Here is a 16,296-nt window from a genome sequence, read left to right as displayed (position 1 = left end):
TATTATTTTAGTTACTCTATGTTCCTTGTTGCGTATGTCCGTTTTCCATGTCTGGTCTTTGTCCCTGGATTACATTCTTTTGATTACCACTATAACCTTGGTTCCCTTGATTACTCTTGCAAGTGGGGTGTATAAAGAGGAATTCAGTCATCACAAGTAACAATTAACCAACCATTTGAGTATACTAAAAGATGTATTGAACATACATAATTTATTACAGTACAAAGATAAATATTGCACATACATAATTACATTTTACATCAGAAGTTTTTTTACAATTGTATTTTAATCAGTGGCAGTACTCCAGGCAAATCTGAAAACATATGCATCAAGTTGCTTGAACTTTATAGCTTTCTGAGTATTTTGCAATGTTCTGACATAAAAATTACATTTTAAAACAAATTTCAGTTTGATAAGGGAAGCCACTTGGAGCACCCCCTGGTTCAGCCAATGCTTTTCAGACTTTTTAATATTACACAACTACAATGAAAAAGCATGTAAAACTTGAATGGGAGGGGTAAATTGCCTTTTGAAAGTGGGAAACAATGTAGAATTTAAGTTCTTTGTAAAAATTGAGGTCAAATACAAAGACCAATAGGGAAAAAGTGTGGGAAAGTTTTCCCGCCATTTTCCCATAGTACATTTCAACTAAATTTGATCTATCAATATCTTAAAAAAGCAAATTTTATGAACACTTTGATGGTTATTTCTGGTGGTCATCAGGTATAATTAATTGGTTAATGCAATAAAATCTCTGTGTTTTTTCCTTCATGTGCCGCACCTTATATATATATTGCCCGATTCTTAGTGGAAAAGGTACTTAAAACATATTATCTCCCTTGCTAGCATTCAACATTAACTATTTCCACTCACTCATATCAACATATGATATATTTTATTCCATAAAACAGTTTAGGGGCAGTTCTACTTTTGATGGGTAGGTAAAATTCAGAGTTAACAAGGGAAAAGACCTATTTGAGAAATTTATATTTTTTAAAAATTAATCTGATCAAAGTTAGAACTATCAAACACTACTTTCGGTCACTATACACAGAATGTAACTACATTTCAGATTACCTTTTAAAAATCCTCAGGGTTTTCCCTTTGAATTACGCTTTCAAAATCATGACAGATTAAATCTGATTGGCTGAATAGAAAGGTCATCTGAACAGAAAGTAGAATGGAGTATTGTTTGATCCTACATGCAGTAATTGAATGGAATAATTGATAGATCTAACTTTAATTAGGTTGTTTAGAAATAAGATAATCAATAACAGATCACTTTAGCACTAACATTTTAACAATTTTACATCTTTTAAATTAAAACAAACCTCATTCAATTAAAATACAGTTAACAATACACTTGAACCATATGAAGCACTATAAAAAATCTAACTCAAATGGAATGAAGTAGAATCATTGGAACATTTGTATTTACCATTTTACAACTATCTCATGCAAGCATCAAAGTAATTTGGACTACTTTCATTCTGTTTCAAGAGAAAGCTTGAAAGACTTCGATGAAATTGAATATGATATAAACACATCACTGATTTAAAGAGTTATGTCCCTTATCCTTAAAAGAGAGCATGAAACCTACAACACTGATTAAATAAGACAAAGAATCACTATTGTGAAAAAAAAACCTATTGTTCATGGGGTACCAGTTTTCATGGTTTTCGTTAATAGGCCAAACAAAAAAAATTTGGTTACCAACGAAAAGGAGATTTCCATTGATGTGTATACTAAAAATCTCAAAACCCCGAATTCAAGAATCCATGAACTTGTGTTTTGTCCCTAATCCACAAAAATTGGTATTCACGAATTAATAACATGTAATAAGCTAACACAACATTGCAACCATGAAAATATAAAGATATAGTTAAGACTAGAATTATTCTAAAATTCCAGAGTTACTCAATATGACTGGTATGGATTTCATGACTTTTCACATAATTTACAATCATGAACATCTTGATAATTGCTTCACTGAGGCATTGTAAAAGTAATATCTTTTCTTTTTAGATTGTTGATTTTATACAAGAATTTGAAGCCTAGCAACAAAAACAATACTCTATGAATAATCTGCCTTAATTGATCCACATCTACAAACTTAAATAAGATGTCCTTTGAAGTCAATGCCTATATGTCTGTTCACCATAACAAGTCCTTCTCCAGATCATTGGCAGAGCTTTCAAGCTGTTTCTGTTGTAACATTCTGATCTGTATTTTCACAGCCAGACAGATCATTCTCTCTTCATGTATCTTGTTACATAGGTCAGCATTCTTCTTCTGTAGAAATTAAATGAAACAAATTTACATGAGAGAAGAAAACCAAATCATCAACTAAAGATGATACTGTGAAAGTACTATTGTTGTTGGGGGTACCAATTTTTGTGGTCTTCGTGATTAGGCCAAACAACGAAATTTGGTTCCCAACAAAAAGGGATTCCCATTTATGTGTATACTGAAAACCTCAAAACCAGTAACTTGTGATTCTTTCCCAATTCTTCCACAAATTAAAGTACTTTCACAGTAAATGTAAAAAGGCCATCACCTTGCCTGTTTAAATATTACCCCTGCCCTTGTCCATTGACCTTTGACCTTATGAATCTATAAGACTCAAGATTCTGTATAACCTAGTCTCAAATAAATCAACTAAACAGTGTACAAAAGTCAGATAATAATGTATGTTAATCCTTCCAGAATTTACTGGTGATGATTAAGAACACCTTACAGTCTACGGTGATACAATTTTTACATTGACCTTTGTGAGTTAATGATTTTAAACTTTTAAATTTTTTTCATAAAACCCAACAAATTCTTAAAATGTTTCGCTGATCAATTGAAATCCTGTCAAACCTTAAAACAGATATGATTTCATGAAGCCAACCAAAAAGTGTGGAACTGCCAAAATCAGTAGTTAACATACAGTACCGAAAATACAAAAATCAGAATTTAACATATTGTAACTAGAGGCTCACGTGTGAGCCTGTATCGCTCACCTGGTAATATGTCCTATTAGAAAGACTTCATTTAGAAGCTTCTCAGAAACAAGATTTCAAGGACAAAAACTCTGATGAGACATCATTCAACAATTTCAGTGATTCGAATTATTTGTAAACTTAATTGCTGAACAGTTTTGCAATAAAATAATTCTTTTAATCTATTGTAATTTCTGAAATAATCAAGGAATATAGACCAAAACTCTGTCTCCAGTGTGCAGATATTTACTATTCCACAATTTCTTTTCTTCATTTAGACTTTTATTTTGCTGATACACATGTTTTATGATAGAAAAAAATAACTATAATCCATAACTTATTCTTTTACTCATGATATTTTCAGCTAAATCCACATGCTTTTTCAGGTGTCTGTACTGTACATGAAAAGTGAGGAATACAACCTTGCCCTGGTTATTAATTCAAATATTTCATTGATTTTCATGTCATGATATTGTGTGTATTGATTAACAATTGTTGCCAATTACATGGTATTATACGATTTTAGTGTTACTCAATTTATTACAACTTACCAAAAAAACCCCGGCAAAAAAACAGGAAGTCAATGGCTAGCTGACTGTACTAGACAGCAGGGGACGTGTAGGTTAATTTCGCCCCAAAACCCACTCGACCCCTGAATCATTTATTCGTTTTCCGTTTTCCTGGGTTGTTTCACGCCATGAAACTCTTTAATACAGTTTGGTTCTGTTAATTTGTTCTCATCAAATTGAATAATCCAGTTTCTTTCTTTCTATATTAGTTTTTTAAATATAAGTGAAAAAACAGACATCCAATGGCATTACATATGTATCTCCTTAAATACTTGGTTCAACAGTTCTCAGTCAAATTTCCATCATATGAATTATATGAGCAAAGGACTATAAATACATCATTTCTGCCAAGTTTCATTATAACTGTTTTCTAGAAAACAATAAATTAATGATCCCTATAGGTTTCGAAGTTGAAAATTTATGAAAATTGACATTTCAAAGGCAATAACTCCAAAATATGGTATCCAATTGAAACCATATTTTGCACAATGACAGATCTTGATAAGCTGAACATTGTTGTTCTTACATTTTTATAAATCTCCTTTTGTTTTCAGAATAACGACTTCTGAAGATAAAAACTTACTAAAAATTGACATTTCAAGGGCTATAACTCCAGCACCGCTTCATGGATTGTTATGAAAATTTAACCCTAGGTAGATCTCATGCTGAACAATTTTACCCCCGTGCCGTAATTTTTATATCTGACTTCATTTTTGAGTAATTCACAAAAAAAACTATTGTCTGACCCCTATGTTCTATTTTTAGCCATGGCAGCCATGTTTTATTATCGTCAAACATATACGACACAATTTTGGAACAAAATATCCTGAGGATGATTGTGGTAAAGTTTGGTTACAATTGGCCTGGTAGTTTCAGAGGAGAAGATTTATGTAAAAAGTCAACGGATGACAACGGACAGACGACGGACGCAAAGTGATGGCAATAGCTCACTTGGCCCTTTGGGCCAGGTGAGCTAAAAAAGGATCTTAATGTTTGCTAATGGGAATTCCAATTCAAAGAGTAGAATCATGTTTGTAATCAGCAATTTCTTATTCATTTTCATTTGTTTAAACATTTTTAATCTGGGATTTTTGAATTATGTTGAATAATTGTTTTCTTTTAATAAGGCGAACTCTCTATAAACTTGGATCTTCTTTTAAACATACATGTATATTATATTTACAAAAATCTATGAATAGCACAATTATTTGCTAAAAATGGGAGATAAAGGTTAACTGTACTGCCAAATACCACTTTCAAAACTAACATTGGCCATACCACTTTTAAGAAATATATGTAAAACAAGTCATATTTTCAAATACCTCTAGAGATTCATTTTTCTCAAGGAGGTCACTGAGTATTTCCTGTAGATCCTCCTCATCCTCGCTATCTGAGCTAGAGTCAGAGGAGGAGCTGTACTCCTCGAGGTCAGAGTCCTGTCTAAGGTACTGTAACTCTGTGATCTCCTGCTGTAGCCTCTCTATCTCATTCTTCTCCGTCTCAATCTTAGTCCTCAACTCACTCTCTATAAAATGATAAGTACAAGAAAAATGGTCAGGCTTTTTGTAGGAGTTCATATTGCCAGTGCTTTAGTATTTCATGTGTCCTCTTGTTTTCCTTATTTTCAGTTTTTATATGTTATCTATTTTATTTAGTTTGCTACATTGTATTTGTAGATAGTCTTTGTTTTCTGTGTTTACATTCAGGCCAGGTTTTTTGAATTATTTTTTGACATATTTTCTATATCCCAATTCTGATGTTGCAGTATGTTTCTTTGCTGATATACAGAATTACTAATTTGAATTATTTATATACAAAAAGAAACAAAACAGGAATTTGCCCGATTTCCGTATGAATGAAGTCGCATAACTCAAAAATGTAAAATCTTTATTTTAAATTTTATAAAAATCAAAAGGAAGATCACATAAGCAGACAACAACGATCCACAAATTGGTGTGAGCATTGCTGAGTAATTGATGTGCGATGTGTGTAGAAAGACGAACATTTAAGAATTATAATATGGTTATGTAAATGATTCTTAACGAACATGCATATCTTTTCATTCTATTTATACCAGGTTTCAATTTCAGACCAAAAAGAGACCCAAAACACCCTTTATTGTACCTAGTCCTTTGGTAAGATTGTTAATTTTTCATTAGATCGTCAAAAGTAAAAAAAAAACAGGATTATTAAATCTTGTTGAAAATTTTTTTTGACACCATGAAAATTGGTGCTCAAAGAATACAGCATGCCCACTAGTTTTTGCATCTGGGTGTTCAAGCACACCTTGATCTTTGAATTTTGGGGTACAGAGGGTTTTTTTTTAAACAGGTAAACCTAGGGTAAGGGACATAACTTATGAAATCAGTGATATGTTTGTATCACATTCAATCTCACTAAAGTCTTTCAAGCTTTCCTTTAAAACAGAATGAAATCAATCCAAGTTACCTTGATGATTACATGAGATTGGTGTAAAAGATTAATCAAGGGAACCAAGGTTATAGCAGTAATCAAAAGAATGTAATCCAGGGACAAAGACCAGACATGGAAAACAGACATACACAACAAAGAACATAAAGTAACTAAAATCATACATACAAAGTAACAAAAGCAAATGAGCAACTCGGACTCTAAAAACTGGGAGCATGGACCAAGTGCGATAAGCGTCCTCTGCTTTTCTAGTTGACCTTAAGGGTGTGTCATTTAATCCCATATAATGTGGAATATTTATTCTTTTTGTGAGATTCTTCAACGAATTACTAGATATAATTGAGATAATAAAATTGCTTCGACTTAAAATTTTATACAAATGTTGCTTGTATAAATGCGACATGCCAATGAGAAGGTATCAACAAAGAACATAAAGTAACTAAAATCATACATACAAAGTAACAAAAGCAAATGAGCAACTCGGACTCCACTAAAAACTGGGAGCATGGACCAGGTGCACCTGTAGGGTAAACGTCCTCTGCTTTTCTAGAAACACCCGCCAAGTTGCTCATAAAAAGTCAAGTCCGGGGTAGACAAATGAGGAAAGGAAAACTATGGCCTGTTAAAATTATGAATACAAATGTTTCATTAATTTGTAAGAATTGTGTCCCTTACCCTAGGTCTACCTTCTTAAGAGTACAAGTATTACCCAATGTACTCAGCCCAATATTTCACATATAGTGTAATCAAATACTATTCCTTGAATGTTGACACATTTTGACAATAAGCATTCCATTTCAAAAGACCAGAAAATCAAAGATTGAAACAAAAATAGTACATTGTTAATGTAAGTGCACGAACACTTTGATTTGTGAAAATGTACATGAATGAATTTTATAGTATGTGAAAAAAAAACGTATGTGAATGGGCATGCTAAGAACATTAGTAATTCCATAATATACTAGTATAACCTATCATGGGAGAGCAAAAATTGCACATAAAGCATTTTTCTTTTCCAATGTATATATCATATTGAAGGCAGTAACCTGTCTTACTGTTGTATCACATCCAGACTTTAAAACCCCATGTAATAGGTTTAGATGGTATATACTGTTTTACGCTACCATAGCCTTATCAATTGATTGGTTTTTAGTATTTGAAAAAAAAAAAAAACAAAAAAAAAACATATGTGAATGGGCATGCTGAGAAAATTAGTCATTCCATAATATATTAGTATATATTAGTATGACCTTCCAAGAGAGAGCAAAATCATGTCACTTAAAATACACACTTAGTTCCTCGTGTCACAGGTAGATGAAAGAGAAAACGAAACTATGAAATGGCAAACAAATCAATTCACAGTGCATTGAACAGTTGGAATCCCCAAAACTTGTTTATTCAGAATTGTATTATACATATGTAAGGACCATCCAGCCTTCCTAAGCAATTGTTGTTATACCTATAGCAATGAGTTCCTCCTCCTCTAGTCTGACTCTGTAATCCTCTTCCTGTAATTGTATCAGTTCTTCATCTTCTTCTACAAACACAGCTGTAATGGAATATGGCATGTTATAAGCATTTTATTGTCATAGTCCTATACCTTCGAGAAAAACAAAGCAGTAACTTTTTGCTTGAAAAAAAATCAAGCAGTTTTTAAGTAACACTCTAGCTAAGAATCATGCAAAATGTGATACATGGTTGGAAAGCCTACTTATTTTTATTTTTTTGATATTTTGTTTAAAATGCTTTAGTAAACAAAAATTAACATTTGGTTTTTTATATAACCTGTGCTTATACGAGATAAAAATTGTATATAATGCACTGTATAATTCACAATTAAGGGAGATAACTCTGTGAATGACACTCAAATACAATAGAATCTATTGGAATTTCAATGTTGATTATCTCCTAAGAGCAGGCAGACTTGAATGAATAATTACACATTTCATAATATAGATCCATAAAACAACTTGATTATGTAGCCTTTTTTGGGATGTATCACTTTTTTCAGATTTTGCATGATTCTTACAAAGACAGCTACTTATATGGTTGTGTGGATGTCTGACAAAATTCTCAAATACATAATTATGAATATCAAAAGTGGTAAACAGCTGAGCTTAAGTACCTTCTTTCTATACCCGTCCCCTGACCTTGACCTTTGATCAGCAAAAATGAGTATTAAAAACATTCTGACTATAAAAAAAAATTTGCTTGATAAAGCCAGGGATAACGCTACTATAGTAATTGGGGCTGCCCTGTGGCCTCATTCCCCTCCTGGTAGCCCAATTTCCCTGAGTGGAAAATTTTCCAATTGCCAGTGTTGAAATGTTTAAATCCTAATTTTTTTTTGTGTTCATGTCTGACACTAGTTTCCAAACCGGATCTGCAAAGTAAATTGACTGGAAGTTTACATCAAAAACACATTGTCAAATTTGAAGGATGTATGTTTTAGTGACGAACGGGTTTATGAACAGATTGATTGATTGATTATTGGGGTTTAACGCCTGTGTTTATGAACAGAGGAAGGTACTTTGATCATGTTAATTTTTTAAAAATGAAATTACATGTGTAAAGTGTTGTTTTACTTCATGGTTAACCAGCAGAAAAAAACGTTTAAATGTTTTTTTTTTTAATAACTTATATCTTCTTTCGATATAAATGCACAATTATAAAGTTAATTTAGAAAATCTAATCTTTGTTTTCATTTTATTTCATAACTGTCAATTTACTCAAATATTGTGCATATCCGTCGCTGGTGACCTGAGTCTATATTTTTGCATTCCTAGGGTCGCTTAAGGAGGTTGACCTAGGGTAAGGGACATAACTCATGAAATCAGTGATATGTTTGTATTATATTCAATATCACCAAAGCCTCTCAAGCTTTCGTTTGAAACAGAATAAAATGAATCCAAGTTAATTAGATGCTTACATAAGATTGATGTAAAATGCTGAATACAAACGTTCAAATGATTTTTAAGAGTTGTGTCCCTTACCCTAGGTCTACCTCCTAAAGCTATTGACTAGAGAACCAGATTAACTTCATGGAGTACTTGTGGTGGTAATTTTGTCCCTATCATATGTCAGCCCTAAATATATTTACTTGCTAACATACATAATGACATACCTTTAACATATGTATAATGTAAGAAACTTATTAATCTTAAAACATATGATAATCATATCATAATCGATACATGTGTAAATCATATATAGCAAAACATATGATTCTAATGTGTGGCACTTATAGCACTGTAAACTTACTGTCAGAGTCTGGGACACTGATAAATTCAGCCACATCCTGTTCAGCAGTGTTGACTTGTTCTGGTACCCTGGTTATAACATCGCCTCCTATGGTTTCCTCTTTCAGTTCATGCACAGCATCAATGGAATCAGTAGGGATATCAGCATCAACTAAAACAGGAAGTAAATATAAAGTAGAAATAATCATCATGATCATGGCTATACCAGAACTGTTTACATAAAACTCAAATATTCTGTAGTTTTGACCACAGATCAGCAATTTCCAATTACAATCTAAAATCAAAATATTAGTCCTTGAAACGATCTGCTCAACGACTTGACAGATCGATGACCGGTGACCGATCTGATCCCAGTTTTATTATGTAAAATGGCGTAAGATCTGTTTGAAATAAAATAAATGTAAAATAAAAGTATAAATTGACGTTTCAATCTATTACATTATGTAAATATGTGTAAAATTGACAAAGAAAACAATAAAAAACGTAAAATACAGTGACCGCTCCGTGGTCACGTGATGCAATCACCAGTTTAATGGATTGGTTTGAAGGATCGATGAATGACCGGAAACTGATCAGTGACCGATAACCGATCACAATTTTTGTTGCACAGATCGGTTCAGGTACTGTGGTGACTTCCTAGAAAACACCTCATTACAAAAATCACTCCTCATTCTGTTAAGCTTTCTGATTTGATCTAAAAACTGCCACTTTTCTGTATTATTGGCAACCTTTCCTGTTCTTACTGACATATAATTTTTAGCTCATGCTACTATCATGATACTGAAAAATATTGGCAATGTCCAAGACAAGGTTTCATCAAATAGACTGTGATGTCACCAATGAACAGAACAATGTCAGTTTTGAACATCTCTACTGTACATCACATCTCGCCCAGAAAGACTCACTGTGATATTTTCCACCTTGGCTTCAAAACTGCCATTTTTTTATACTCATTACCTCATGTAAGTTTTACATTCTAAATATATAAGATTTCTTCAGTGGCAGACCCAGGGGAAGGATGCAGGGGGTTGGCACCCCTCCTTTTTTGGAAAATTTGTCATTTTCATTTATAAATTGACAAAAAAAGGCAAATAAAGGCCTAGAACACCCTTTTTCTGAGGAACCATGGTCGGTCTCCTTTTCAAAGTGTCAGGATCTGCCCCTGATTTCTTCAAGACTACAAGAATTTCCCAAATTGAGTTCAGTAGAAGAAGAAAAAATATTTTTCTCATGATTGAAATAATTAAAAGGAAATTCAAGAATAACAAATGTAAAATCATATATCTTCAATAGCACTGCAGTTTATACCCAATCTAAACAGAGAAAAAAGTCCAATTTTTAAAATATTTTTGTTGAGATGTTACTTTTATTATTTTTGTCAATTTTGCTACCTGTGTAAAATCAGTATTGACATCATTGACAAAGAAGAGTGCTGATCAAACATTAGCACATGTAATATTTTCTGTCATGTAGATAGCTCTAATCTGCTATGGACAATGAAACAGACATCTAACTTTACCTGTAGATTCAGTGGATGGTTCTTCCGTTATCTCCCTTAGATCTACTTCTTCTCCTATAGTCCCAGTCTCACTGTCTTCACTGAATTCTCTGGCTTGGATGTCTTTCTGCTGCTCCAAAATCTGCTCAACCTTGACAAAAATAAACCATTTAAGGAGGTAGACCTGGGGTAAGGGACATAATTCTTGAAATCAGTGATATGTTTGTTTCATATTCAATTTTACAAAAGCCTATCAAGCTTTCATTTGAAATAGAATGAAATCAATCCAAGTTACTTTGATGCTTAAATGACATTGATGTAAAATGTTTTATACAAATGTTCCAATGATTTGTAAGTTATGTCCTTAATGTAAGGTTATACAGTGTATATATATTTGCCAAATTGATAATATACACAATGCTTTTCAAATTAACAAGAAAATTCTTTGAATCACTGTGAAAGTACTATTGTTTGTTGAGTACCAATTTTCGTGATTTTTGTGGGTAGGCCAAACCACAAAATTTGATTCTCAATGAGAAGGAGATTTCCACAAATTTAAGAATCCATGAACTTGTATTTCTTTCCTAATCCATTAACATCGGTATCCACGAACAAACGTACTTTCACAGTATATGCAGTCAGAAAGAAATGCAATATATGTGTACAGATAACAAAGACAGTTGGCAGACCAAAAGTATACTGCATACACAGTCAAACCTGTTTTAAATGACTTTCCAAGGGAGATAACAATCATGGTCACATAAAACATGTTGTCTTAATACACAGGTTGATTTTCATACACTGCACTATATAGTAATATCTTGATCATCTTTCTGTTCTCAATAATATGTGTACATTAATTTGTATCATTAACAAAAGAAAAGACTTTCTTTAAATTAAATAAAATTTTACTAAAAAACTGGATTTATTGTTCATATAGTTCTCTCATTGTTCTTTATGTATGTATGTTGTTCACAAGTATCTCTAGATCTGTACCAAAGGTGTTGGTATTTAGAGAATAAAAGATATATATTGTCTTCAGACACAGTTCATTGCTAAATACAAGTGGTCACATAGACAGTTATTACTGTACATCAATGTCAACCATAAAATATCTTATTAAAAGTACCTGGTTTTCAAATTCATCCCCAGAGCTCTCAGGAGAGGGGCCAGATTCCTCTGATACATGTACCTGTTCCTTAACTTCAGGCAGCTTATTTTCTTCAGTAGCCTTGATAGAATCCTTCTCTTTTGTAACAACTACTGGTTTCTCAGTTATTAACTCTTTTTTATCCATATCTTCAATTTTCTCTGACTTTTTCTCAGGTTCTTTATTTTCTTCCTGCTTGCTTTCATTGTCAATTTTTTCTTCAATATTTTGACTAGAAATTGTTTCATGTTTTGTTTCATTTTTGCCTTCTTTTTGAACTTCAGGTTTCACTTTCTTTTCTAATTTTTCTCCTTTATTTTTATCAGTTGTGTCCTGCTTTGCCTCATTCTCAAATTTCACTTCTGCCTTTTCATTGGATGATTCAGATGGAGGCTGTGCAGCTTGGGATTTTTCATTAGTTGGTTCAGGAGGAGGCTGAGGTGCATGTGCTTTTTCATTACTATTTTGAGAAGGAGGTTGGGGAGCTGGTTGCTTTATAGGAATTTCTTTCAATTCTAATTTTAGTTCTTCATCTTGGGAATTCCTCGATTTTCTCACTTCATCTGATTTCCTCTTAACTTCTCCTTTTCTGGCCATTTTAATCTGATGGAAAAATGAACAATAATATGCATTGACCTTTGACCTGATCTTAGAAGAATTGTCATCAAAACGAAGGACATTGTGTAGTTAGAGTAACATATGGCCCTATAATGCAGGTTCCATTTTGGTGGGGTTGTGTCAAACCAGTCTCAGAAAATAAATTATGACTCATGAAATTTGGCAAATGGGTAATTATGGCCAATGTAATTGAGAATTTAAGAATCATTCCATAGAAATGAAATTGTTTTACCCATTTTCATCGCAAGGAATGGCCCCATTAGAAAAGTTGAACATGATCAGAAATGTGATTTCGATATTTTGCAAAATAATCCTGGATTTAAAAAACTGGTGCAGGTAAAATAATAAGGGTGATAGCATATATACAATCAACTTATATATATATATATATATCTAAACTATAAATACATCTTCTCAGTAAATGCTGCATAGCCTTTTCCATTTCAGGTTATTATCAGTATTAAACTTTCTATTGAGAATTATGATATAGGAATACTTAAAATATAAAATCACAAAGGGGAAATCTGAAACCTTTCTCTTGAGTTGAGTCACAACCCTCTGAACCTCCTAAAGCTGTTCCTCTTTTTCTTGATCTGTGACCCCAGACTGTAACTGTTCATGAAGGTTGTTCAGGATGGCCTCTTGTTTGAGAAGTTCCTCCTCTAACTGGGCAGGACTATCTGGTAGTTCTAGTGACCATTAGGAATGAGCTGGTTGCAGAGGTGGCTTGTATCTAAATAAATCACAGATGTGTTGCTACTTTTCATTAATCTTTTTTAAAAACCACCATCAAATTCTAAATATTTATTTCATTAAAAATTGTTTTACCTAAAAGATCATATCTATTTACAATGTTATGCTTTCTTGAACAAAAAAAAATGTAGGCAATTTTTCTTTTACTTAAATTGAAGTTTGATCATTTAAAAGAGCCACTCAGGGCTTTGTGTCTGTAGGAGCTTGGAAGGGAAGATATATTCACACTTACTTTTGAAGTTCTGTATGTTTGAACAGCTGTTTAACATGAGAGAATAATACATTCAGTACTCTAATGCACAAGCAGCAATATTTCAGCTATATTCAGGCGATGAACATGAAGTGGATGATAAAATGAACATGAAATGATGATGCAATGAAAAATGGGATGGGACACAAGGATAATGGGGTCGAGAAATTTTTTTTATTGCCAATGGAAATAGGGAGAGGTGGGTAGGGTTGGGCAATTTAGCCTCCTGTAGCGGAGCCCTATGGTTCCTACTCCTGGAGAATACTACAGTAGGGTTTTTTAACGTGCGAGGAACGTGGCATATTTCCCAACACGGTGCACCACTATGGTTTGCGGTCAGGTTTTCTGTATTTTAGCCTGACAACCCCAGCATGTCACTGTAACACGTCAGGAGATTATTGTTTTCTTTTGTTAGTTTGTTTTTTTCATGGATCTATTTTCCTTAGGTCCTGATTAGGTACATGTATTATGTAGTAATAAAATGCTAGTTTACTGGCGAATGTTTCATCTACTTAAAAATCGCTTTAAAATAAAGGTGTGAAGGCATCTTTTAGTTAACCTAATACATTTTCCCCAGTCAAGTTTGAGTGTGAACAAAAATAAGTTCTCAAAATGTAAATACTTCCATTAAATAGAACTAAATCAATCACCATTTTATTACAATTGGAGATTTAACTACATGTATGTTGTGAGGCGCTGTTTTGGACTCTTCTAATTTTGTGATAATTTGTGGACAAAATGTGCAGATTATAGCTTTAATCCCTGTCCATGGAAACCTCTGAGATGCTTTTTTTCAAATACCCCTGTTCCGCCTCCGAAGGTATTTTTAAAAGAATCTGAATATAAACATCGCTGAGGTACAGACAGAACCAGATGAAAACAATCGACTAGATACCTATATGTGACGTTCATCATTATACATGTACTTGAAAAATATATACAAGTATTATTAATTTAACACTATTTAGACAGTATACCGTACAGCCACCCCGGTACGTGACAGAGTTCTTATGATCCGCGAAATCACAATATACCTATTACTTTACTTAATAAGAGATTAACATGGTGACGTGTAAAATAATAATGTTATACCATTGACCTTCAATTTTGTTACAGATCTATGGTGATATATTGTGTTCCAATGAAAGATTTTTTTTTTTTTAAATGATAGTTTTCTTCTTTTCTTTTCTTTTTATGTTTTGTATGTTGTGTGTGTTTTATTTATTTATTTTAAGATAATAAAAGGTATAAAAGAAATAAGTAGGTTACAATCCAGAATAATCATATGTTTAAAGTTAACAAATACTATCAACTCCGGCAGAGAAACAAAAATATAATTCAGGCCTGAAAAAAAAAAGATATGCGAGACGAGAGATGAGTCCCCAACGTAGCGTAGCAGAAGAAAGGAAGTATGGATGGGGGAAGGACGGTCACCCCATCACTGTATTTCCCCACTTATAAACATCTGACCATTTACTGATATAGTTTAACTTCCCTTAGCAGAAAGAACAAGAACGACTTTACCAATCGAACAGACACTGCTCTGAACTACTCGTACAGTCAAAATAAAGGAAGTTGACAATCTCGCTTGTACCGAAAGAATATTGCGCCTGGCTAAGTTGGCGGAAAGACAGGGGAGACAATTCTAGGTCAATTTTGACTCAAACCACCTGTTCCATTTGTTTTTTCCACACAATGATTCAGATGCAATATATGATAAATGATTTACAATCTTTATAAGTAAAATATATGTACATATTTGTTTATTTTGATGTCCTTCTATAGAACGCAAGTTCTTTTCTTGCTCCCCCATTAAATTTCTAATAATTACTACACAGGTAACTAAATACTTACAATGCAGTTGCTTAGTTTGATGTCATACTTAGGGTAAAAATTCCTGTTTTTGACATTGAAAAAGAAAGATACATTGATTGTTTTCCTGTTCCTTCCCTCTATAATAAATGTTTTATATTGCTTAAGGGTTAAATTTGATTTATTTCTCGTTTTCTTAAATGAATTAATAGAAAAAGGTCTCTCTTTGGAATAAAGTGCAAGGATTAAAAAAAAAGTAACTGATATTACAATGTTAATGTTTATGTTTTGTCAGACTGCAAAAATGTGAGAATGTTAGTTGTACTGTTTCATATAAACCATCTTATTATAGAACATGTGAAAGAGTATGTGTGTGAAATTATCTTGTTTTGTATGTATTGTTTGCTCCTAATAAGTACTGTTTTAATTTTTGAAGCTTTGCATATCACATAATGAATAATAACATTACAGTTCTATCTATGAATGTAAGGGGTCTATTTTCAAATCCTAAAAAGAAATCTGATGTTTTTGATTTGGCAAAAGGTAAAAATGCTTCAGTCGTTTGCTTTCAAGAAACACACAGTTGTAAATAAGTTGAAAAAAAGTGGGAAGATGAATGGGGTAATACATGTATATTCAGCCATTTTAATAATAGAAGTGCTGGTGTCATGTTTAAAAGTGGTCTTGATTTTACTATTCATGGATCAAAAGCTGATGTAAATGGTCGTTACATTGTTCTAGATTTAACCTTGTATGAGCAGAGATTGACTTTTGTTTGTTTATATTGATATAATAGTGATAACCCCACTTTGGTGAAATTTTTCAGTGTATTGCTTCTTTGTCTAACACAAGTTTGTTGTTATGTGGTGACTGGAATATTGTTCAGGATAAAAGCATTGATACATACAATATTATACATACTAGAAATCCTAATTTACATAAAAAGATTGAAGAATTGATAGAAACATTTGA

General features: G+C 32.6%; 1 protein-coding gene across 1 annotated transcript in view; it reads right to left on the bottom strand.

The window, feature by feature from the left end:
• Nucleotides 1-174: 174 nt before the first annotated feature.
• Nucleotides 175-16,296, bottom strand: part of LOC148596760 (uncharacterized) — a 31,835-nt gene continuing 15,713 nt past the window's right edge. Inside the window, 8 exon segments of the mRNA XM_088564317.1 lie at nt 175-2,292; nt 4,876-5,078; nt 7,443-7,532; nt 9,245-9,394; nt 10,763-10,892; nt 11,871-12,494; nt 13,110-13,198; nt 13,495-13,520. Coding sequence (XP_088420443.1) covers nt 2,155-2,292; nt 4,876-5,078; nt 7,443-7,532; nt 9,245-9,394; nt 10,763-10,892; nt 11,871-12,494; nt 13,110-13,198; nt 13,495-13,520 — 1,450 coding nt within the window. The 3' untranslated portion in view covers nt 175-2,154.

This window comes from Perna viridis, chromosome 15 (assembly GCF_037379345.1).
Source record: "Perna viridis isolate PV_CMFRI_1.1 ecotype Kerala chromosome 15, ASM3737934v1, whole genome shotgun sequence".
NCBI classification, from domain to species: Eukaryota; Metazoa; Mollusca; class Bivalvia; order Mytilida; family Mytilidae; genus Perna; species Perna viridis.
Note: the sequence above shows the minus strand (reverse complement) of the source record. Positions and strands in the feature narration are given on the sequence as shown.